Source organism: Bos javanicus, chromosome 12, assembly GCF_032452875.1.
Source record: "Bos javanicus breed banteng chromosome 12, ARS-OSU_banteng_1.0, whole genome shotgun sequence".
NCBI classification, from domain to species: Eukaryota; Metazoa; Chordata; class Mammalia; order Artiodactyla; family Bovidae; genus Bos; species Bos javanicus.
Genome location: NC_083879.1, coordinates 11922127 through 11945496, shown reverse-complemented (window position 1 = coordinate 11945496; position 23370 = coordinate 11922127). Strand labels below are relative to the sequence as shown.

General features: G+C 40.3%; 1 protein-coding gene across 8 annotated transcripts in view; it reads left to right on the top strand.

Annotated features, from left to right (window-relative positions):
- VWA8 (von Willebrand factor A domain containing 8) overlaps positions 1 to 23370 on the top strand; it is a 401675-nt gene that overhangs the window by 249221 nt on the left and 129084 nt on the right. For 7 of the 8 annotated variants that reach the window (XR_009739842.1, XM_061434477.1, XM_061434479.1 and 4 more), the window contains exons 36-37: positions 9301 to 9382; positions 14785 to 14986. Coding sequence is in view for 7 of the 8 variants with exons in the window: in XM_061434477.1 (XP_061290461.1) it covers positions 9301 to 9382; positions 14785 to 14986 (284 nt within the window). In the remaining variant the exon portion in view is untranslated. Of the gene's footprint in view, positions 1 to 9300; positions 9383 to 10135; positions 12026 to 14784; positions 14987 to 23370 lie in introns of those variants that run through there. The other variant, XM_061434483.1, reaches the window with a different exon arrangement.

Sequence of the window (23370 nt, the reverse complement as noted above, 5' to 3'; positions counted from 1 at the left end):
TGTATTCTTGCCACCTCTTCTTAATATCTTCTGCTTCTATTAGGTCCATACCATTTCTGTCCTTTATTGTGCCCATTTTGCATGAAATGTTCCCTTGGTATCTCTAATTTTCTTGAAGAGATCTCTAGTCTTTCACATTCTATTGTTTTCCTCTATTTCTTGCATTGATCGCTGAGGAAGGCTTTCTTATCTCTCCTTGGTATTCTTTGGAACTCTGCATTCAAATGACTATATCTTTCCTTTTCTCCTTTGCTTTTTGCTTCTCTTCTTTTCTCAGCTTTTTGTAAGGCCTCTTCAGACAAGCATTTTGCCTTTTTGCATTTCTTTTTCATGGGAATGGCCTTATTCACTGCCTCCTGTACAATGTCACATACCTCCATCCATAGTTCATCAGGCACTCTGTCTATCAGATCTAATCCCTTAAATCTGTTTCTCACTTCTACTGTGTAGTCATAAGGGATTTGATTTAGGTCATACCTGAAAGATCTAGTGGTTTTCCCTACTTTCTTCAATTTAAGTCTGTATTTAACAATAATGAGGTCATGATCTGAGCCACAGTCAGCTCCTGGTCTTGTTTTTGTTGACTGTATAGAGCTTCTCCATCTTTGGCTGCGAAGAATATAATCAGTCTGATTTTGGTATTGACCATCCGGTGATGTAAGGTCCAGTTTACAAACAGTAAAATTCACTGTTTTGGTGTATAGTGCTGTGAGCTTCACAACACGTCCAGTTGTGTAACCATCACCATAACTGACGGTGAACAGTTCCATCTCCCCTAAACCTCCCCTATGCCACTCTGCCATCAAGCCCTACCCCCAACCCCTCACTGATCTTTTTTCTGCCCTTATTCATTTGCGTTTTTCAGGATGTCACATAAATGGAATCACACAGTATGTGGCACTTCGAGTCTGGTTTCTTGCACTTAATATTATATGTTTGCAAATAATTTACATTGTATGTACCAGTTGTTTGCTCCTTTTTATTGCTGACTCTCTCATTGTGATTTTAATCTGCATTTTCCCTAGTCCCACATGATGTTGAGCATCTTTTCATGTCTATCTTCTTTAGTGAAATGTCTCTTCAGATCCTTTGCCCACTTTCTGAACTGGGTTACTTGCTTTCTTTTTAATGATTTTTTTGAGTACTTGGGTTTATATAGTCTAGATACAAGTCTGATATATCAGATACATGTTTTCCAAACATATTCTTCCATTTTGGTGACAGGCCCAAATTTCCCATTTTCTTTTAGAGATTTCATATTTCTAGATTTTGCACTTAGATTTATACTCTAGGTTAATGTTTTCAATTAATTTATTTTTAAATTGAAAGATAATTGCTCTACAGAATTTTGTTGCATTCTGTCAAACCTCAACATGAATCAGCCATAGGTGTACATATGTCCCCTCCCTCTTGAACCTCCCTCTCATCTTCCTCCCCATCCCACCCCTCTAGGTTGATACAGAGCCCCTGTTTGAGTTCCCTGAGCCATACAGCAAATTCCCGTTGGCTATCTATTTTACATATGGTGATGTAAGTTTCCATGTTACTCTCTCTATACATCTCACCCTCTCCTCCCGTCTCCCCATGCCCATAAGTTTATTCTCTATGTCTGTTTCTCCACTCCTGGCCTGCAGATAAATTCTTTGGTACCGTCTTTCTAGATTCTGTATATATGCATTAGTATATGATCAAGTTAATTTTCTTTATGGTATAAGGTGTGGATTAAGGCTCATTGTTTTTCATGGAAATAGTCAATTGTTTAACATCATTTACTGAAAAGACTATCCTTTTTCCATTAAATTATCTTTGGAGCTCTGTGGAAAAGCAACTGACGACATATGTGTGTTTCTTTCTGAGTTTGCATTTGTATTCAATTGATCTTTGTGTCTGTCCCCTCATTAACACCATACTCTCTTGATTACTACTTCATAGTTTGTCTTAAAAGCAGGTAGTAGAGATCCTTCAGTTTTGTTGGTGGGGATGAGTGGATGCAAAATTACTAAGAGGGAATCAGAGGTAATGGAGGATTCTGACTAAATCAACCTAACAGGATCCCTGCTGCAGGCAGGCCGGGGTGATCAGACTTTATTTGGGAAATGGTAGAGGATCAGGACGGAGAAGGCAATGGCACTCCACTCCAGTGGGGTTTTTCTTCCCTGGAAAATCCCATGGACGGAGGAGCCTAGTAAGCTGCAGTCCATGGGATCGCTAAGAGTCGGACGTGACTGAGCGACTTCACTTTCACTTTTCACTTTCATGCATTGGAGAAGGAAATGGCAACCCACTCCAGTGTTCTTGCCTGGAGAATCCCAGGGACGGCGGAGCCTGGTGAGCTGCCGTCTATGGGGTCGCACAGAGTCAGACACGACTGAAGCGACTTAGCAGCAGCAGCAGAGGATCAGGAACTCTGCCAGATATCCAAGTTGAGGTTTCTGGTTAAGCTAGCTGAACTTTATTCTTGCTGAAACTGGACAATGCTTAGATGAACATAGAAGGCCAAAAGTGTGTACCTAACTGAGAGGAGGATTCAGAAAAGCCTGACTAGAGTTTGGTGTGGGGGTGGGAAATTTTTCCCTTCTTCCCTTCGGGTTTTTTGATTGGCCTGATAATTAAATTGATGTAAGACAGGTTAAGCAGAGGGGAAAAAATGCACATGAATGGGAGTTCCATAGAGATTGTTGTTGTTGTTGTTGTTTAGTCATTCACTCGTGTCTGACTCTTTATGACCCCCTGAACTGCAGCATGCCAGGCTGTCCTTCACTATGTCCCGGAATCTGCTCAAACTCATGTTCATTGAATCGATGATGCCATCTACTCATTTGATACTCTGTCACCCCCTTCTCTTCCTGCTTTCAATCTTTCCCAGCATCAGGGTCTTTTCCAGTGAGTCGGTTCTTCATATCAGGTGGCCAAAGTATTGGAGTTTCAGCTTCAGCATCAGTCCTTCCAGTGAATATTCAGGGTTGATTTCCTTTAGGATGGACTGGCTTGATCTCTTTGCTGTCCAAGGGACTCTCAAGAGTCTTCTCCAACACCACAGTTCAAAAGCATCAGTTCATTGGCACTCAGCCTTCTTTATGGTCCAACTCTCACAGCCATACATGACTACTGGAAAAACCATGGCTCTGACAATACGGACCTTCATATATATATGAAGACTCAAAGGGCATCAAGGTATCACATAAATACATTGGGGGATAGGAAATGGGGTGTTAGGCAAGGGAATTTTTGTGTAGTCAGTGAGTTGTGTCAGATTCTTTTGTGACCCCATGGACTGTAGCCCGCCCACCAGGCTCCTCTGTCCATGGGATTCTGTAGGCAAGAATACTGGAGTGGGTTGCCATTTCCTTCCCCAGGGGACCTTCCTGACCCAGGGATCAAACCTGGGTCTCCTACATTGGCAAGTAGATTCTTTACCACTGAGCCACCAGGGACGCCCAGGCAGGGGAAGGGGGTGTGTGAAAAAGAGTTAAACTCTCATCCTACATGATGGGAAGTTGATGAATAATGCCTAAAAGTAAAACATCAAGACAGCACCAGAAGGATAAAGGTGAACACCAAAGAAACAGGTTTATAAAGTTGAAAGTATCTCTGGTAGTAGAAAGTGAGGTATGAGAGGCGTGAATTGGGGCTGATGATTTTTTCTTTCAGCCTGTTTGACTCTTCAATCTGTGAGCCTTTAGGTCTCTGATGATAATTCAAACTAATTTTTTCAAGTAAATACAGTCCAGGCACCTGATTAGTCAGGAACACATGTGAATAAGCCTTTTATTAAATAAATCAGTAGAAGCTGTAAAGGCTACTCTCCTGGTGGCTTTGACAAAGAGGGTGTAACTCGTGGTTGATGCAGATTGGCGGGGGCTGGGGGGGGGGGCATTTAGTTCTTTCTTCCAATCGTTTTTCCTCTAGTTATATGTTAGCTTCCCCCACCCCCTTAAATCATAGGCTTCAGCTCTTTAAACACAAAGTAATGACTCTTGATTGAAAGCAACATGCCATTGTTTGAACTTTGAATAAATTCAAAGATTTGGTATCACCCCAGTTACAGGGCACACATCAATCTTTGAATCTGTGAACACAGAAGTTCTTGAAACCTAGTACAGTAGGGAGCACATATACATCAAATTACATTGCTCGAAGGAGTGAATTTTTTATATAATTTCATCTTCCTTCTGAAAATGCTCTTGGTTATTTTGCCTGACAGTTTTTCTACCCCCTCTGAACCTTGATGCTGTGCCTCCAAGCTGTCCCCACTGTTCATGGGAACTGTGCTCTGAACACTGTGGCAAGGACTTCCCTTTAATCGTTAGGGAACTAATCCCTAAATGTAATTTATACCTCTCTTCTAAATCCACCTGGATTACAAATGTAATGGAAATTTACTTAACCTCCATCCTCTCTACAGTGTTCAAACATTTAAAATGGATAGACAAGGATTTGGCTAAGTTTGGAGGGAAATCTGGCCATGGTTTTTACTTCCTTAATTCAATCATATATTCTACACGGGTTTATTTTCAAATCCAAAAACTTCACTTCTGATTATTTTTCAAGCCTTACCATTACCACCATCACTGTGCTAAGTCACATCAGTCGTGTCCAAGTCTTTGGGACCCTATGGACCGTAGCCTGCCAGGCTCCTCTGTCCCTGGGATTGTCTAGGCGAGAATACTGGAGTGGGTTGCCATGCCCTCCTCCAGGGGACTGGGATCTTTCTGACCCAGCGAACCAGCATCTCTTATGTCTCTTACATTGGCAGGCAGGTTCTTTACCACTAGTGCTACCTGGGAAGCAACCTACCACCACCCTTAAAGTCCTTTTCAGCCACTAATTGCCTTTTCTGATGCATGAAAATACTTTTTAGCATGAAGAATAACATTCTTGCTTTCTCCTCACTGAAACAGACAGAGCCACTATTGGATTTTCTCATCCTCTTTATGCCATGGAATTAACTTGCACAGTGGGGGAAGAAAAAAAAGACTGTAGGAAAAACAATATTTAAAATAAGTTGGCTTACTTTGTTTTCGTGGGAAGCCCAAAGGCAGCGGTGGTGGTGGCGCAGCTTCCTGCTACTTCTTATGGAAGAGAGCGTGTAAGTGGCAGGCCAAACGCACTGATTAGCTAGGCAGAGCTAGTCATCCCAACCACTTCAGTAGCTGGTCATTTTTGGCAAAGAACCCAGGGTCTATGAATAATTCAACCCACTTCAGTTAGGTCCTAGAGGGAGGATCTGTCAAAAATGATATATGGTGCAAAACTTCGGCCAAGACTGACCTTATATCCCAGGCAGCGTTTCCAGTGCCCAGCAGTGCATGACTTACGGTAAGCATATTGGCTGTATACGAATGGCCATCTGGGGATGGCCAATTCAGCCGGGTGGTCCGGTTATCACAGTAACTGGCTTTCTTTACCCCCTGCTGTCCCTGGACACTACCTTCCTTTCCTCCTGCCCCTGTATGCCCCCTAGGACCACTTCTTGCCTAGATGCGCAGCTCACACAGGACCACAGGGCTATGCTTCCCATCCTGGAATCCTTCCCAAGTTCCTAAAGGCTCACAATGATTTTTTTTTTTTTTTTTTTGCTTTTATTTAATTGGAGGGTAATCACATTACAATATTGTGTTGGTTTCTGCCATACATCAACATGAATCAGCCATAGGTATACATGTGTCCCCTTCCTCTTGAACCTCCTTCCCACCTCCCACCCCATCCCACCCCTCTATTTTTCAAAGAAAAGAAAAAAGGGCACTTTGTTCTTTATGCTGTGGGCTCCTCAGACAAGTCAAGAACCACACACGTCTTTTTCCCCTCTTCCTCAGTGCTTCATGTAGAGATGCTCACCCATGTTTGTTGAATAAATAAGAGAGATGTTGAGGTTGTCAGGTGGCCGTCTTGAAAACCTTCAGTTGCGAACAGGAAATTCAAATGCCAAGCTTCTTATTCTTTTGTAAACTACATTGGACAAATTCAATGTGGACATTCTAGGTTTCTCATTCTAATCAGAAATGTTAATGAGATAATGGAGAAAAGAGAATATCTTCAATAAGTGATGCTGGGAAAACTGGACAACTACATGTAAAAGAATGAAATTAGAACATTTCCTAACACCACACACACGGATAAACTCAAAATGGATTAAAGACCTAGATGTAAAACTCCTAGAGGGAAGCATAGACAGAACACTCTTTGACATAAATCACAGCAAGATCCTCTATGACCCACCTGCTAGAGTAATGGAAATAAAAACAAAAAGAAACAAATGGGACCTAATTAAACTTAAAAGCTTTTGCACAATGTAGGAAACTGTAAACAAGGTGAAAAGACAACCCTCAGAATTGGAGAAAATAATAGCAAATGGAACAACTGACAAAGGATCAATCTCCAAAATATACAAACAGCCCATGCAGCTCAATACAAGAAAAATAACCCCATCAAAAAGTGAGCATAAGGCCTAAACAGACAGTTCTCCAGAGAAGACATGCAGATGACTAGTAAACGCATGAAAAGATGCTCAACATCACTCATTATTAGAGAAATTCAAATCAAAACTACAATGAGGTATCACCTCACACTGGTCAGAATGGCCACCATCAAAAAATTCTATAGACAGTAAATCCTGGAGAGGGTATGGGGAAGAGAACCCTATTGCACTCTTGGTGGGAATGTAAATTGATTCAGCCACTATGAAAAACAGTATGGAGATTCCTTAAAAAATTAGGAATAAAAGTACCATGTGACCAACAATCCCACTCTTGTTCATATACCCAGCTGCTGCTGCTAAGTCACTTCAGTCGTGTCTGACTCTGTGCCACCCCATAGACGGCAGCCCACCAGGCTCCACCGTCCCTGGGATTCTCCAGGCAAGAACACTGGAAACCATAATTGAAAAAGACAGATATACCTCAGTGCTCATCTTAGCACTACTTACAGTAGCTGAGACATGGAAGCCACCTAGATGTCCACTGACAGATGAATGGGTAAAGAAGGTGTGGTACATATACACAGCGGAATATGTATGACTCAGCTGTAAAAAAGGATGCATTTGAGTCCATTCTAATGAAGTGGGTGAAACCTGAAGCTTGTCTTACAGAGTGAAGTAAGTCTGAAAGAGAAAAACACTGTGTATTAGCACATGCATACGGAATCTAGAAAGATGATACTGATGAACCTGTTCGCCGGGCGGCAGTGGAGAGTCCCAGGGACGGGGGAGCCCGGTGGGCTGCCGGCTATGGGGTCGCACAGAGTCAGACACAACGGAAGTGACTTAGCAGCAGCAGCAAAGGAGATGCAGACAAAAAAATAAAGACTTGTGGACACAGTGGGGGAAGGAGAGGGTGGGATGAATTGAGAGAGTAGCCCTGAAATGTACGTTACCATGTGTAAACTAGATGACCAGTGTCACCCAGCATTTGCTGCGTGACACAGGGAGCCCAAATGCAGGGCTCCGTGACAACCTGGGGGTGGGGCGGGAATGGGAGGTGGGGTGGGAATGGGAGGTGGGAGGGGGGTTCAATAGGGAGAGGACATAGGTATATCTATGGCTTATTCATACTGATGTATGGCAGAAACCAACATAATATTATAAAGCAATTATTCTTCAATTAAAAATAAATAAATTAAAAATTTTTTTAAAAGGGTAGACACGTAAACAAGTATCTTTGAAGTACCTTTAAAGTTGGCTGGACTTATAGATGACCTTGCATAGTAGAGAGAGAAAACTTTGTTACAATATGAAAAAAAAAGAAATTGTAATAGGAGATAGAAAACAGACAAAAATCTTTAAGAGTATGGTTTCTGTGTAGGTTTGTGTGTGTTTTTTTTTTTTAAGAGACATTGGAGGCCAAGATGTTGTAAAAATATGGCTATTTTAAAATCGTTGCCCTATGATCAGCTCAGGTAGAAGCTGTGTGGAGGAGTGGGCAGAGCAGAGATTTTAAAGCCAGAAGGAAGGCCCGATTTTGAAAGCTTTTTCTATCACTCTCCAAGTCCATTATTATACCACCTCTGTAAGTCTCCGCTTTCTCATCTCTCAAAAAGAATCCAAGGCCTTTGTAGTTGTCAGTATTAAAAACGCTATCTATAAGTCCCAAACAGGGACTTCCCTGGCGGTCCAATGGTTAAGATTCTGAGCTTCCAATGTCAGAAACTGGGATCCCTCGTGCTGGGTGGTGCAGCCAAAAAAAAAAAAAAAAGGTGATTAACAGGACTTCCCAGGTGGCGCAGCGGTAAAGAATCCACCTGCCAAAGCAGGAGATGCACACGATGTGGGTTCGATCCCTGGGTCAGGAAGATCACCTGGAGTAGGAAATGGCAGCCCACTCCAGTATTCTTGCCTGGAAAATCCCATGGAAGAGGCGCCTGGCAGGCTACGGGGTCGCAAAGAGTCAGACACGACTGGGCACCTGAGCACAGCAGCATAGCACGCAATTAATGAAAAACTAAAAAGACAGGCAGGATTCCTGACACGGTGCTGCCAACTGGTGATGATGAGGGTGATGGTGGTACTCGGGGATTTGGGGGGAAAGTCAGTAAACTCCTAGAATTTTCGGGGAAACAACTAGAATTGGAGCTGGGGACTCTGGCCCCCATATCACATTACCTTCTCCTTCCCCGCCTTTTCACATTCTTCATGACCCAGAGTCCTGCCCCACTGCCCCGGTCCTCACCTTGCCTTTTCCTGTCTTGAGGGCTCCTAATAATAACAGCCACTGTGGAGCAACTACTAATGGTGTGCAAATAATGTTTATGATTCTTAGATGCTCTTCTTATCCTCATTTGGCAAATGATGAAAGCAGGTCTCAGAGAACTGACTTGGCCATAGTAAATCATAGTTAGGAAATTTCAAGCCAGGATTGTCTACCAGGCCACTCCAGTTTCAAGTAGGTGCTGATTCCACTGTGTTATACCATCACTCTTGTAAGTTTCTGGGAGGGAAAAAGAATTCCAGCGATGAAATATTATTTTCAGATAAACTCTTAAGTGCTAAAACACTGACCCATCTCGGGAAGCTATTAATATCAAAGAAAATGAAAGGAACTTAGATAATTCTCTGACGCTAAAGAATCACAGCGTAACATACATCTATCTGACAGTCTCTGTGTTTTCCTGACAAAAGCATAACTGAGCGTCTAACCTCAAGACTGGAATTGGTCAGCCCTGGATCTTGTGAAGTGGGTCCCAGAGTTCTGTTCTAGGCGAATGATAATTTCAGTCCATTTTAAGCAGCATCTGTGCTTTATTTGGGTCCTGTTTTTATATCAGGCAGTAATTTAACACTCGGCTTGTGTCTTGACTTCTTTGCAGATGTTACCCCTCCACAGACAGCTGGGTATATAGAAGTTACTGATCTCCAGTCCAAGAGACTTCGATACATCCCAATTCCCAGGTAATCCATTTTCATTTTCATTCTTAGCTTCTATGTCAGATTAAAAAAAAAAAAAAAAGAGTGAATTCTTACCAAGTACCCTGAATAAATGTGTGCTTTTTGCTTCCTTAAATAGCAGGCTCTTTTTCTTTCTTTCATATATATATATATATATATATATATAGTTACAGTTTGTTTTTATCTTGCTGCTCTGCCATTTTTATTTGAACATTGGAAAAATGTTCAAGTGTTACCTAGGTTTAAGTCTTAACAGCCTTCAAGTGTTCATTTCTTTTTTTTTTTTATCTATCCTTATGATAAAACTTTTTGAAACAGCATTTTTATCACTGAAAAAATTTTCATATTTATTGACTTCATACATTAATTTTCTGAGGTAAATGTATTCAAGATGTCAAAGGAATTTAAATCTCATTTTTTAAATATATTTTTTTATAGATATAACTGTGTATCTACAGTCATGAAGGCCATACAATAGTCAAAGGATTCTAGAGATTTGGAATAGATTTATTGCCAGTGGTTTATTGCTGTTCAGCAGTGGAAGCAAAGCGTTCAAACTAGTTAGAGTCAGGGCATATATAAAAAGAGGACCAATGATATACCATCTCTTCCTTGAAAACACCTGTGTCCCCACCTCCAGCCCATCCCTTTCTGGATACATCCATGCCTGCTCTCCCTTTTCTTCAACCTCGGTGTGCACCTGCTTCTGTATGGATTGATGTCACATGCCCCTCACATGTTCTCCCTTACAAACAGCCACGGCCTCAGAACACAGTGGTTAAAGCCTCACTGGAGTCCCGGGCAGAGGAGCCTGGGGAGCCGTCCACTCTCAGAGCAAGGGCAGCGACACGTGTCTGTCCCCAGCCACCTTCTGTGCTTCCCAAGAACATCGCTCAGTATGACAATACAAAATAAGTCAGAAACACTGTTTCATCTCTTAGGACCCTTTATTTAGCCGGTTCAAGAAATGTGAATAATGAAATCATTTTTCAAAGAAATAGATTTATTTACTTGTCCTAACGTGTACAAGAATGTCTTTCTGGAGCATCTCAATGTGTCAATTTAATGATAAATGGCTTTTAGTCACTTGGGGAAATTTCTTATTCCATTGCATGTTCATTAAAATATACTATCAGTTCAAGTAACAAAATCAAAGAATAACTTTTTTTTTTACATTTCTAAAGCACAATAATTATTTTTTCAGTATTCCTCTTCATTTCTTCCCCAGCCTTAGCTTTATATTTTAGTGTTTTTCTCTGTTAACTTGCAGTATGAACCATATGTTATACCTGCCATAGAAATAATACCTGGAAGAACGGCTATATATATAAATACAGCCAGTGCCAGCTGGTCACCGTGCTGCATTCATTTAGTGCTGTGCCGTCCAATAGAAACAGAACGTGAGGCATATATGTGATTTTATGTTCTTAGTGGCCAAAGTAAAAGAGTGCACAAAGAAAGCGGTGAAATTACTGTTAATAGTATTTTATTACCCTTATAAACTGTTTTGACACGTATTTGATATAAAAATTTTAATGATATTTTGCTTTCCTTTTTTCTCCTGAGTCTCTGAAACCCAGTATAAATTTTACATTTACAGAACATCTCGATTGGAACTTGCCTTATTTCAAGTGCCACGTGTTTTAGAGTCTGTTCACTGTCCGTATATCCTGAGTTTCTCTCAAGATTAACTGCTGCCATTTTTTGGTGTACGTGTAATCCAAGGGAACAGCCCATCTGGGTTTCAGTTTTGTTGCTGGTTTGCTTAAATTTAGTATTCTGTTAGATAGCAGGAATTTTCCATTTGATGGCTAACTTCAAAAAATAGAAAACAGTAAAACTATATGTAACTGTACGGCCAAAAGGAATATATCACTTTTGCTCTAGTACAAGTTAAGTGTTAGTCCTGAAACTTTTGTTGCATTTGTAAGACCATACTACTTAGCACTAATATATGGGTGTGTGTAAATCTGGACTTGCTCTACTGTAATTCTCTGTGTTCCTTAAAGACTTTGTTATCATAGACAAGAGGAATGTGCTTTTTTTTTTTTTTTTAAGGTACAGAAGAGATTCTAGATGTAGTGTGCAAGCTGTAGTAAATATGACTTCTTCAGCAATTTTTTTGACATATTGAAGAGATTGCTCTGGTAAATTTAAAGTTTCATGCCAGAGAGTGAAGTGTGGAACCAGTAGGTGCCGTGCTCAATAGAATCATACATCTTGAGCATTTGTGGCAGATTTACTCACATCATAAGTGATTAAATTTCATTATTCTTGAATGGGCTTTTACTTCACCATCTGTACCTAGTTTTTTTCCTAAGGCAAGTATTTTTTGAGAGAGCACCATAAGATGAATCCTCTATTATATCAAAAGTTGCCTTGAATCCTTCTAGTACTGTAAAGTATTGGGTTGGCCAAAAAGTTCATTTGAGTTTTTTATAAGATGTAGTGGAAACTATAAGCAAGGTGAAAAGACAGCCTTCAGAATGGGAGAAAATAATAGCAAATGAAGCAACTGACAAAGAATCTCAACAATATATAAGCAACTCCTGCAGCTCAATTCCAGAAAAATAAACAAGCCAATCAAAAAGTGGGCCAAAGAACTAAACAGACATTTCTCCAAAGAAGACATACAGATGGCTAACAAACATGAAAAGATGCTCAACATCACTCATTATCAGAGAAATGCAAATCAAAACCATAATGAGGTACCATCTCGCACTGGTCAGAATGGCTGCTATCCAAAAGTCTACAAGCAATAAATGCTGGAGAGGGTGTGGAGAAAAGGGAACCCTCTTACACTGTTGGTGGGAATGCAAACTAGTTCAGCCACTATGGAGAACAGTGTGGAGATTCCTTAAAAAACTGGAAATAGAACTGCCATTTGACCTAGCAATTCCACTGCTGGGCATACACACTGAGGAAACCAGAATTGAAAGAAACACATGTACCCCAGTGTTCATCGCAGCACTGTTTACAATAGCCAGGACGTGGAAGCAATCTAGATGTCCATCAGCAGATGAATGGCTAAGAAAGCTGTGGTACATATACACAATGGAGTATTACTCAGCCATTAAAAAGAATACATTTGAATCAGTTCTAATAAGCTGGATGAAACTGGAGCCTATTATACAGAGTGATGGAGAAGGCGATGGCACCCCACTCCAGTACTCTTGCCTGGAAAATCCCATGGATGGAGGCTGGTAGGCTGTAGTCCATGGGGTTGCTAAGAGTCGGACACGACTGAACGACTTCACTTTCACTTCTCACTTTCATGCATTGGAGAAGGAAATGGCAACCCACTCTAGTATTCTTACCTGGAGAATCCCAGGGATAGGGGAGCCTGGCGGACTGCCGTCTATGGGGTCCCACAGAGTTGGACACGACTGAAGCGACTTAGCAGCAGCAGCAGCATACAGAGTGAAGTAAGCCAGAAAGAAAAACACCAACACAGTATACTAACGCATATATATGGAATTTAGAAAGAAGGTAACGATAACCCTGTATGCAAGACAACAAAAGAGACACTGATGTATAGAACAGTCTTTTGGACTCTGTGGGAGAGGGCGAGGATGGGATGGTTTGGGAGAATGGCATTGAAACATGTATAATATTGTATGTAAAACAATCGCCAGTCCAGGTTCGATGCATGATACAGGGTGCTCAGGGCTGGTGCACTGGGATGACCCAGAGGGATGGGATGGGGAGGGAGGTGGGAGGGAAGTTCAGGATGGGGAACACATGTATACCCGGGGCGGATTCATGTCAATGCATGGCAAAACCAATACAATATTGTAAAGTAATTAGCCTCCAATTAAATAAATTTATATTAAAAAAAAAAAAAGAAGCAGAAACCAAAACAACTAAGAATAAACATAGGTCAAGATTCTCAAGCTTGGTATTATTCATGGAAATGCAAATTAAAGCAACAAATGCACATATTTAAGTTATCAATTTAGAAAAATAAAAGTACAATTGCATTTAATGCTGGAAAAAAAAAAAGATGTAATGGAAAAACCTGAACAAGCTTTTTGGCCAACCCTATAGCTCTGAAACCCTTGGTCCATCCTACTGTTGTTATTCTCTTTATATAAACACTTTCTAAGATTTCCATATCTCAGAGTAGCTGGCTTTGTCACTCTGTGTTTAGTATCCACTGAGGCAGACTGATAAAAAGATTAAAGTAGTCTTGATTTCTTCAGTATAAAAATTTACCTAATATATAGTAGTTTTGTGGTTTCTGCAAATCTACCGTGATACTTTATTGTTTTAATTATCAGATCAGACCATCTCTTTAGACCATTTATTTTATAGAGAAAATACCAGATATATTTAGAAAGCCAACAGTGGTCATTAGAATTTCTAATCTATTTCTTTTGTATAGTGAGAGCCATACTCAGATAAAGGAAGTGTGCAGTTGACTCTTACAGGGAAAAGTTGCGTCCCTTGAATTGACTGTATATATTAGAAATATGTATATGCATGAAACATATAAGAAATATATAAACTCTTTATTATAAATCCATATAACAAGCTAACTTAGAAAAGGCAAAATGTCAAATAAATGCAGTTAAACACATAAACAAGACTTGAGTTTCAGCATAGACCTTAGACCCCTGGGAAGTGAGTCAGCTCTGCAGGAGACTGAGGTATGAGTTGGTTTAGAGTTCCTTTCTTCCTGACAGTGAATGCAAATGTCATCCAGGATCTACAAATGCAAGACACGTAAATCGGGCTTCCCTGATAGCCCGCTGGTTGAGAATCCGCCTGCCAGTGTGGGGGACACAGGTTCTGTCCCCAGTCCGGGAGGATCCCACATGCCGAGGGGCAGCTAAGCTCACACACTCAAGAGCCTGTGCTCCACAACCAGAGAAGCACCGCAGTGAGAAGCCCGCGGACCTCAGCTGTAGAGTGCCCCCTTGTGCAAACAGAGACCTCGACTGGAGAGTGGCCCCCTTGTGCAAACAGAGGAGGCCCACGCAGAGCGAGAAGAAAATAAAAATTTTAAAAAGAATATGTAAATAACCAGTAAATAACTATATATTTTTTCCTTCCAGATGAATCTGTTGGTCCCTTAGTTTTTAATGTGCTTTTAATGTGTTTTTAAACATTATATTTCTTATTGAAGTATGGTTAATTTACAATGTTATATTAGTTTCAATTGTACAGCAAATTCACTTGTATGTATATACATGTATGTATATGTTATACATATATATATATTCTCTTTCAGATCCTTTTCCATTATAGGTTATTATAAGACATTGAGTGTAGTTCCTTATGCTGTACAGCAGGTTCTTGTTGCTTAACTATGAGAATTCTTTACAGCAAGTTGAACGTAAGTTGAGCTGAACTAGCATCATTCCCTGGGCTTCAATCGGTTGAACGCCGTGATTCTTTTTCAGGTCAGACTCTCTCTCACCATATACCACATGGCTGTCTACTATCTCGGACACAGACGCACTGCTGGCCGAGTGGGGCAGAGGTGGCGTTGTCACTGTTGATATGGGAGGCCGTGTCCGGCTTTGGGAAACTGGCCTTGAGCACCTGCAGCGGTCACTCATGGAATGGAGAAACATGATTGGAGAAGGTGACAGACACATGCAGGTACCGCTTGAATTGACCTTACCTCTTGAGGGGGCACATTAAGTTATCAATTATTTGCAGATGCCACGGTCATAGAAGCTTCTGGCCCAGAGACTCAAATGTAGTTTGCTAAAACAGCTAAAATAATGTGGGGACTCAGGAAAAGACAAGTCTATCATTTGACATAGTGAAAAAGTAAAAATGTGCCTTTTCTGTCTGTCAGCGCTTAAATATATAGGTTCCTCACCTCATAACATGCAGATGTAATCATCAACTTTTATTTTTTAACCTTAAGCTTTAATCAGTTTCCAGCTCCACCTTTGTATCCGTTCTCAGTTCTGCCACGTCGTCAGCATCCCCCCATGCTACCAAGGAAACAGAAACCCCGAGCATCTAAACGCAGCGCATTATTGTAAGGCCAGAACCTTTAGACTGGAGAAGATAAGCAGAATTATGCATCCCATAGAGGCGTGTTTTTACCAGCTCTCTTATTTCCAGAGAATGGAAGTTTAGCAGTCGTAATAAGTAGACCCAAACCTGCACTAGAAGGAAATATGGGAACAGGTCACCAAAGAGGGAGAAAACTCCACCCCTCCAGAAGTAACTCAGTCACCACCTAATCTGATTGCTGTCTGCAACTAATGTGAACAGTGTGGAAGGCTGTGTACCCATAAATACTAAACCGTATTATGAAAGGATTTGTTTTATCTGTAATTTATTTATTTTAACCTTCAGAGGAAAACTCCTTTGTTTATATTTCATTCTTATCCAGCAAAAAGAAAGGTAGGTTCCTGCCAACTGTGTTGCTCTGTAAAGAACCAGTTAGTGATATAGACGATAACAAGATAAGAGACTTTGACATCTGATTATTAATTGCTATTTTATGTGGTTATTTTTATCACTTCCCTTAGAGAAGAAACATACATATATTGTGTATGCATGAATGAGTGACACATCTTTTTAGCTTATAGGAGCATTTTGAAAATCATAAACAAATACAGGCCAGCAACCTCAAAGTCTTTTGAAAGGGTATGACTATATTAATTCAATTAAGCTGAAACAAATGCATTACTCTAAAATAAACATGTCATTAAGTGCAATGGATCTATCACAGTAACAGACTGGATGTTGGTTGCTATTCATAACAGTTATTAGAAAATTAATTAACTATGGTTCTGCTTATGTTATTATTCTAAAAATTAGTTTCTTCTTTGTCTGAATTAAGGTCCTTTTTTCATTACAGCAATTGATGAAAAGTAAAAGTCACTCAGTTGGGTCTGACTCTTTGCAAGCCCATGGACTACACAGTCCATGGAATTCTCCAGGCCAGAATATTGGAGCGGGTAGCTTTTCCCTTCTCCAGTGGATCTTCCAAACTCAGGGATCGAACCCAGGTCTCCCGCATTGCAGGCAGATTCTTTACCGGCTGAGCCACTAGGGAAGCCCTATTGTGTTTGAATGTCTTAGGTTATATTTCAATTTCTCATGTGTTGCAGAGATCAAAGGTCATGGTTTCCCCATGGCTAAGGTTTGTGGCCTAAATTAAGTTTCCTTCACAACAGAATTTTTAAAAGGAGTATCACTCATGATTTGGATAACTAGTCTTCACCACTACAAAAGTTAACCCCTGTGTGTGCTTTAACCTTGTAGCTCTCCTCTTCCTGGTGACTTCCTGAAGCTGCTGTGCACCTTTGTGTTCCCAGCTCTAGCATGATGATTGGTACATGATAGATAACATGCTTGTTTCTCCTCATACCCATGTACACGAAACTGAAGCTGTAACTCTCTCAATTTTTTGTTGGTCTTTATGTAACTGACTATTTATTGAGTGCATATATATAGTTTCTGGGCTTCCCTGGTGGCTCAAATGGTAAAGCATCTGCCTGCAATGCAGGAGAGACCTGGGTTCAATCCCTGGGTCGGGAAGATCCCCTGGAGAAGGAAATGGCAACCCACTCTAGTACTCTTGCCTGGAAAATTACTCAGACAGAGGAGCCTGGTAGGCTACAGTCCATGGGATTGCAAAGAGTCAGACACGACTGAGCAATTTCATGTATAGTTCCTAAGTTAGAAATGCACAGAAGTATAGCATATAATATCTCAAAAATAATCAAAATACTCTGCTATAGTATGTAGGGCCGTATCTGATCCTTCTACAGACTATACATTTTCTGGGAAATGTGTAACATTATGTCTCCAGTTTAAAGTTCAGCTATCATAGAAATAAAGTTTATTCAGTAATAAAGTTACATAATTTAGAATGGAATGATAGTTCCATTTGGAAAATGAGAGTAGATGTTATCCACTGTTTTTCCATCTCCCGATATTCCGTGATACATTTTGTTGATACTGAAAATATATACTTTAGCAAAAATGTGTCTTTTACAGCTACCTTCTTAATAGATCCTTCAGCCTCTTGCTCATTGTGCTGCATGCTAAGTTGCCTCAGTCGTGTCTCTTTGCGACCCCATGGACTCTAGCCTGCGAGGATCATCTGTCCCTGGGATTCTCCAGGCAAGAACACTGGAGCGGGTTGCCCTGCCCTCCTCCAGGGGATCTTCCTGACTCAGGGGATGGAACCTGCATCTCTTATGTCTTCTGCATTGGCAGGCGGGTTCTTTACCACTAGCACCGCCTGTTGCTCATTATGGACCCTTTATTGGACCCAGATCTGCTCCTGATCTGCGTGCTTGGAAAATACCTTCCATAGAAGTACTGAGAAAAGAGAATTAGGTTCTAAGTAACATGCTTCTCATTTACTGACTGCCAGCAGCTTGCCTGTCAACAGCAGAGTAACCTGATCTCCATCTAGTGGCCAAATGGACTTACTTTCCATCACAGAAATTAAAAGGCCTGGTTTACACTCTAGGGGTTTGAAGAAGCTGCAGATCTGCTGGTAGGGGAGGTTTGTACATACCTGTTTTAGATAGTTCTCATTGGTCATGAGATGCTCCGTTAGGTCAACAGTGAAGGTCAGGCAGACAACCTGCCAGGCCATTCACCACTTATTGACCCCCATCTTTCCCTGATTCCTTTTCCTGGTGTCAAAAGAACTGTTTATCTTTTAGATCAACTCTGTCCATTGCATACTTTATTCCTACCCTTTATGACTTTGATACATTTCAGCCTTCTTGAGGTATTAGCTTTAAAGTCATTGTTGCTTTGAGTTTCAGTTTTTGTTTAATGCCTTCATTGATAGTTTACTTGTGAGTATAGCTTGAAAGGAAGTATTTTTTGAGCTGAATACACCGTGTGTTCACTAATTTTACGCGCTTTGATAGTATGGTGTGTTTGTATTAGAGTAAACAACTGAAACAGCAAACTCCAAGTGTCCCCACGACTGTAGCTCGAGAGCCGCTACTAAGGACCCATACTCACTACTTTTAGACCATGTTTTCAGAAGCGCAGGTTAGTTATGTGCAAAAGTTCTCGGACTGGGTTATAAAGTGTTCTCTATAAAGCATAGTTTCCATATTTTTATTTAGTTACATTCAGATCCTTCCAAGAAGGCTATTAAAACTATACCACAGTTTTCCTCAGAAAGCAAATAATCTTCTCTAAAAAAAGCTCCTGGTGACTATTCTTGTGGGAGCAGGAAGGCTAAAAGATTACAACTTTCAAATGTTATTGTCTAGTTACAATGAACTATCCCAAGTGGCACAGTGGTAAAGATTCCACCTTTACCGCCAGGCGACACAGGTTCGATCCCCGGGTCAGGAAGATCCCCTGGAGAAGGAAATGGCAACCCACTCCAGTATTCTTGCCTGGGACATCCCATGGACAGAGGATCACACACTGAGCGTGCAAACACAAGCAAGCACAATAAACTAATCAGAAACGAATCCTTCATTCTTACTAGTAGAATATCTTTGAGGCCTTTGAATAATACTTCCTTAAGTATATACTTTAAAAATTGATAGACTCTTTGAAACAGTGTGGGATGGAACATATTGATCCTTATGCTTAAGAGAGTGTGTGGCACACGATAGATACAGTGATTATTTGAAAATAGTGGCACAGACAAAAATATATAGGAAGGATAACTAGTTAATATTAAGCACCTCTAACCTTTTAAAGAAGATATGCTTAGAGTATGAGTAAATGTCATTTTCTGTAACTAGGCCTGGGTTTTGCTTTAACTAAAAGTCCAACAGTTATGATTTTTTAAGATTTTGGTAAGAATGTTAAGGCCCACTTCCGGTTTTGGAAACCACAAGATTATTTAACAGGTACTCTATTAGCAAGTTTAGTTTTTCACTCTGCAAGCTACATTACCTCCAGCTCTTCTGTGGAAGTTTGCAATTCTTTGTTGTTTTTAAGCAGCATCGTCCACCCTTGACTTTGGTCACTAATTCTGAAAATAGTCTGATTCAATGGCTCACTGTTATAGAATGATACACATTTTATAGGACTGTTATACATACACGTATCTTTGGGCATCTTCCTTGGCCCAGAAAAGCAATACTTCTTAAATTTTTTTAAAATAATTCCTCACCGTATCTCCTAGTCATGGATCAGTAGAACTTGTTTTCATCAAGATGGTCTAACTCATTGACTATGTGGTAACAGTTGGGCAAGGCCTCTAAAGATTTTTCCTTTGTTTATTGTTGTTAGAGAAATCCCAGCCATAGAAATTCCTTTTGAATCTAGACTTTGAACAGCATTTCCGCTCACCTTAGAAAATGCAAGGCCCTCTGGGGAGAGTAGTACCCAGGAGAGGGCTGATAGGCCAGCTCTCTGGGCGATAGGGGGAGGGGAGCGCAGTTTATTGTTTTGTCAGTTTTCAGGGAGTAAATACTCCTCCAAGACTGATTTAAAGCTACCAATGGTTAACCATGTGCTCACAAAATCCATGACTATTTAGCAAGCATCTCTTGCAAACAAGTACAGTTTGGCTCCAGTATGCCCCTGGCTTAATCAAGCCTTTAACTAACTCCCCAAGGAGAATTATGACAGCTACCTAACCACAAGGTCCTTCAGAAATAAGACAATGGAAAGGCAGCTAAGAGAGAAAGGCAAAAGAAAAGGGGAAGAGGTACTACTGAGGAAACAGATAAGATAGAGACATGTCACCTCTGGAAATGTTGAAGCCTGCACCTGTCCCAGCTGCAAACTGGCAATGGTCTTCTTGAACGGGGAATTCAGTTAGAGCAAAGAGTTGGAAAGAAGCCTGTACTCAAATGGGATGATACTCATGGGTTCATACATAAGGGGCTCCTTTCTTATAAACTTTCAGAAGGAACTTGCCAGTTGATTTTTACATTCCTCCAGTAGTGCTTCCATTGGATCACAAAGTTGTCAGTAACTACTAAATGGAGCTAAAATTAAATTGGCAGTCAGCTTCCCAAGACAAGCAAATCAACAAGCTTATGAGTTTAGAGAGTCCATGAATTTTCATTAAATTTTTATGCATATCCAACAAAAAAGATAACTCTATAAATTATGAAAATCAATATTAGAGTTTTAAAGTAATATTAAAAGTAGAAACATTATTTAGCTTTTATATTTTAGAAAAGGCTTAACCTAAGGAAATTGCTTTTCAAATCACAGAAATATTTCAACTCCTTTCTCTCATAACCACTTTAATTTAAGATCTTTATTTTATATGGCGCTATATTTCCAGTGCGTACTGTCTGAGAATATAATCAGCAAGAATGGAAGTAATTTGGTCTTCCCAGGTGACTCGGTGGTAAAGAATCCATCTGCTAATACAAGAGACTCAGGTTCAGTCCTTGGGTCACAAAGATCCTCTGCTGAAGGAAATCACAAGCCATTCCAGTATTCTTGCCTGGGAAATTCCATGGACAGAGGAGCCTGGTGGACTCCAGTCCAGGGGGTTGCGAAAGAGTCAGACATGACTCAGTGACTAAACAACAGCAGCAAAGAAGTAATCTTAGTAATGTTCATTTAAAATATAAGGAAAGGAAATCAGTTCTGTAATATATCAGTTAAAAGTTGAGGTATCAAATGCAATGAATATGTTGATGGTCAATGACTCTAGAATTTTTGTGGTTCTGAGCTCATTTTATATATTAGTTATGTGTAATCAACATATCACAATGACTAGAAATAAAACCTTGCTCTTATATAGAAAATTGTCATTTTATTCATAAGTGGTATAGCCTATTATTTAAGAGCCTAAAATTTTAAATGGTCCAACCCAGGTTCAAATCCATGTACCACTTTTTAAGTGATCTTCGGCAAATTACTTATCCTTTCTAATCCCCACTTTCCAGCCATAATATAAAGACAGTACCATTGTACCTTGCAAAGTTGTTGTAAGAATGAAATGTAATTTGTACTTGATACAAAGTACTCAGTAAACAAATAAAAATTAGAAACTTAGAATATCAGTATTACTGGTCTACAGAATTCTTTAATGCTACTCTGGAAACAAAGCCAAATTTAAAGGAAGCCGTGTTACCCAGACACCTAATATTATATCATGACCCAATGAGTTACGTAATTCATCATCAATCTTAGTGTTAAAAGTGGGCTTTGTTTATAATCCTGTTTAGGATTATAGGATTATTAGGATTCCTGTTTAGGAAAAGTTTTGTCAGGCCCAAAAAGGAAATAGAAAAAAAATGGCCTGCCTCAACTTGTCGGCTGCAAGAAAAGCAGGAAACCAGTATTAGGACAACTAGTGTTTCAGTTCAGTCGCTCAGTCGTGTCCGACTCTTTGCGACCCCATGAATCGCAGCACGCCAGGCCTCCCTGTCCATCACCAACTCCCGGAGTTCACTCAAACTCATGTCCATCAAGTCGGTGATGCCATCCAGCCATCTCATCCTCTGTTGTCCCCTTCTCCTCCTGCCCCTAATCCCTCCCAACATCAGAGTCTTTTCCAATGAGTCAAATCTTCACGTGAGGGTTTCAGCTTTAGCATAAGTCCTTCCATTGAACACCGGGGACTGATCTCCTTTAGAATGGACTGGTTGGATCTCCTTGCAGTCCAAGGGACTCTCAAGAGTCTTCTCTAACACCACAATTCAAAAGCATCTATTCTTCAGCACTCATCTTTCTTCACAGTCCAACTCGCACATCATACATGACCACTGGAAAAACCATAGCCTTGACTAGACAGACCTTTGTTGGCAAAGTAATATCTCTGCTTTTTAATATGCTCTCTAGGTTGGTCATAACTTTCTTCCAAGGAGTAAGCATCTTTTAATTTCATGGCTGCAGTCACCATCTGTAGTGATTTTGGAGCCCACAAAAATAAAGTCTGACACTGTTTTCCACTGTTTCCCCATCTATTTGCCATGAAGTGATGGGACCAGATGCCATGATCTACGTTTTCTGAATGTTGAGCTTTAAGCCAACTTTTTCACTCTGCTCTTTAGTGTTTAGCCTTATTCAAAAGACAAATTTGTCTCCTATTGAAGATAGGATTTTTTTTTTTAAGTTTTATTGGAATATAGTTGATTTACAATGCTGTGTTAGTTTCAGGTCTGCAGCAAGCTGAACCACTTATATATGTATTTACTCTTTTAGATTCTTTCCCCATGTAGGCCATTACGAGTATTGAGTAGAGCTCTCTGTGCTATACAATGGGTCTGTATTAGTTATATGTTTTATATATAGCAATGTGTATATGTCAGTCCCAGTCTCCACTAATCTACCCAATTCCCTTTCCCCCTGGAACCATAAGTTTGTTTTCTTTCTACATCTATGAATCTAGAGAAAAGCCTTTCTGATGCTGACCTTTGGAAATTTCTCCCTGCTAACCTTACAAGAAGACCCACTTGTTGGCAAGCCCTGATTTTATGCAAAAAAAATTCAATCCACTTTTTAATACCTGATTCTTAACTATTAATGGATAGCCTCTTGTATAAAAGATGGAAGTCAAAACAAATAAACAGAGAAATAAAGCTTATACAGAAAGCAGAAAAACATTTCACAAAGTGAAAATTTATATTCTCAGAGATAAGACAAAATATTGTAAAATAAAAACTTGATGCTATTTTAAGATAGTAACCTTCAAAGAATAAGAAAGAGTTCTTGGAAATTAAAAGTGGTAGGAGAAGGCCATGGCACCCCACTCCAGTACTCTTGCCTGGGAAATCCTGGATGGAGGAGCCTGGTGAGCTGCAGTCCATGGAGTCACTAAGAGTCAGACACGACTGAGCTACTTCACTTTCACTTTTCACTTTCATGCATTGGAGAAGGAAATGGCAACCCACTCCAGTGTTCTTGCCTGGAGAATTCCAGGGACAGGGGAGCCTGGTGGGCTGCCGTCTATGGGGTCGCGCAGAGTCAGACACGACTGAAGCGACTTAGCAGCAGCAGCAGAAATAAATTCAACAAAAGGATTGGACATTAGAGAACTCTCACAAATGATGAAGAAATTGAAAATAGAAGAGAGATGATAGATTTTATCAGACTAATACAAATTCCAGAAA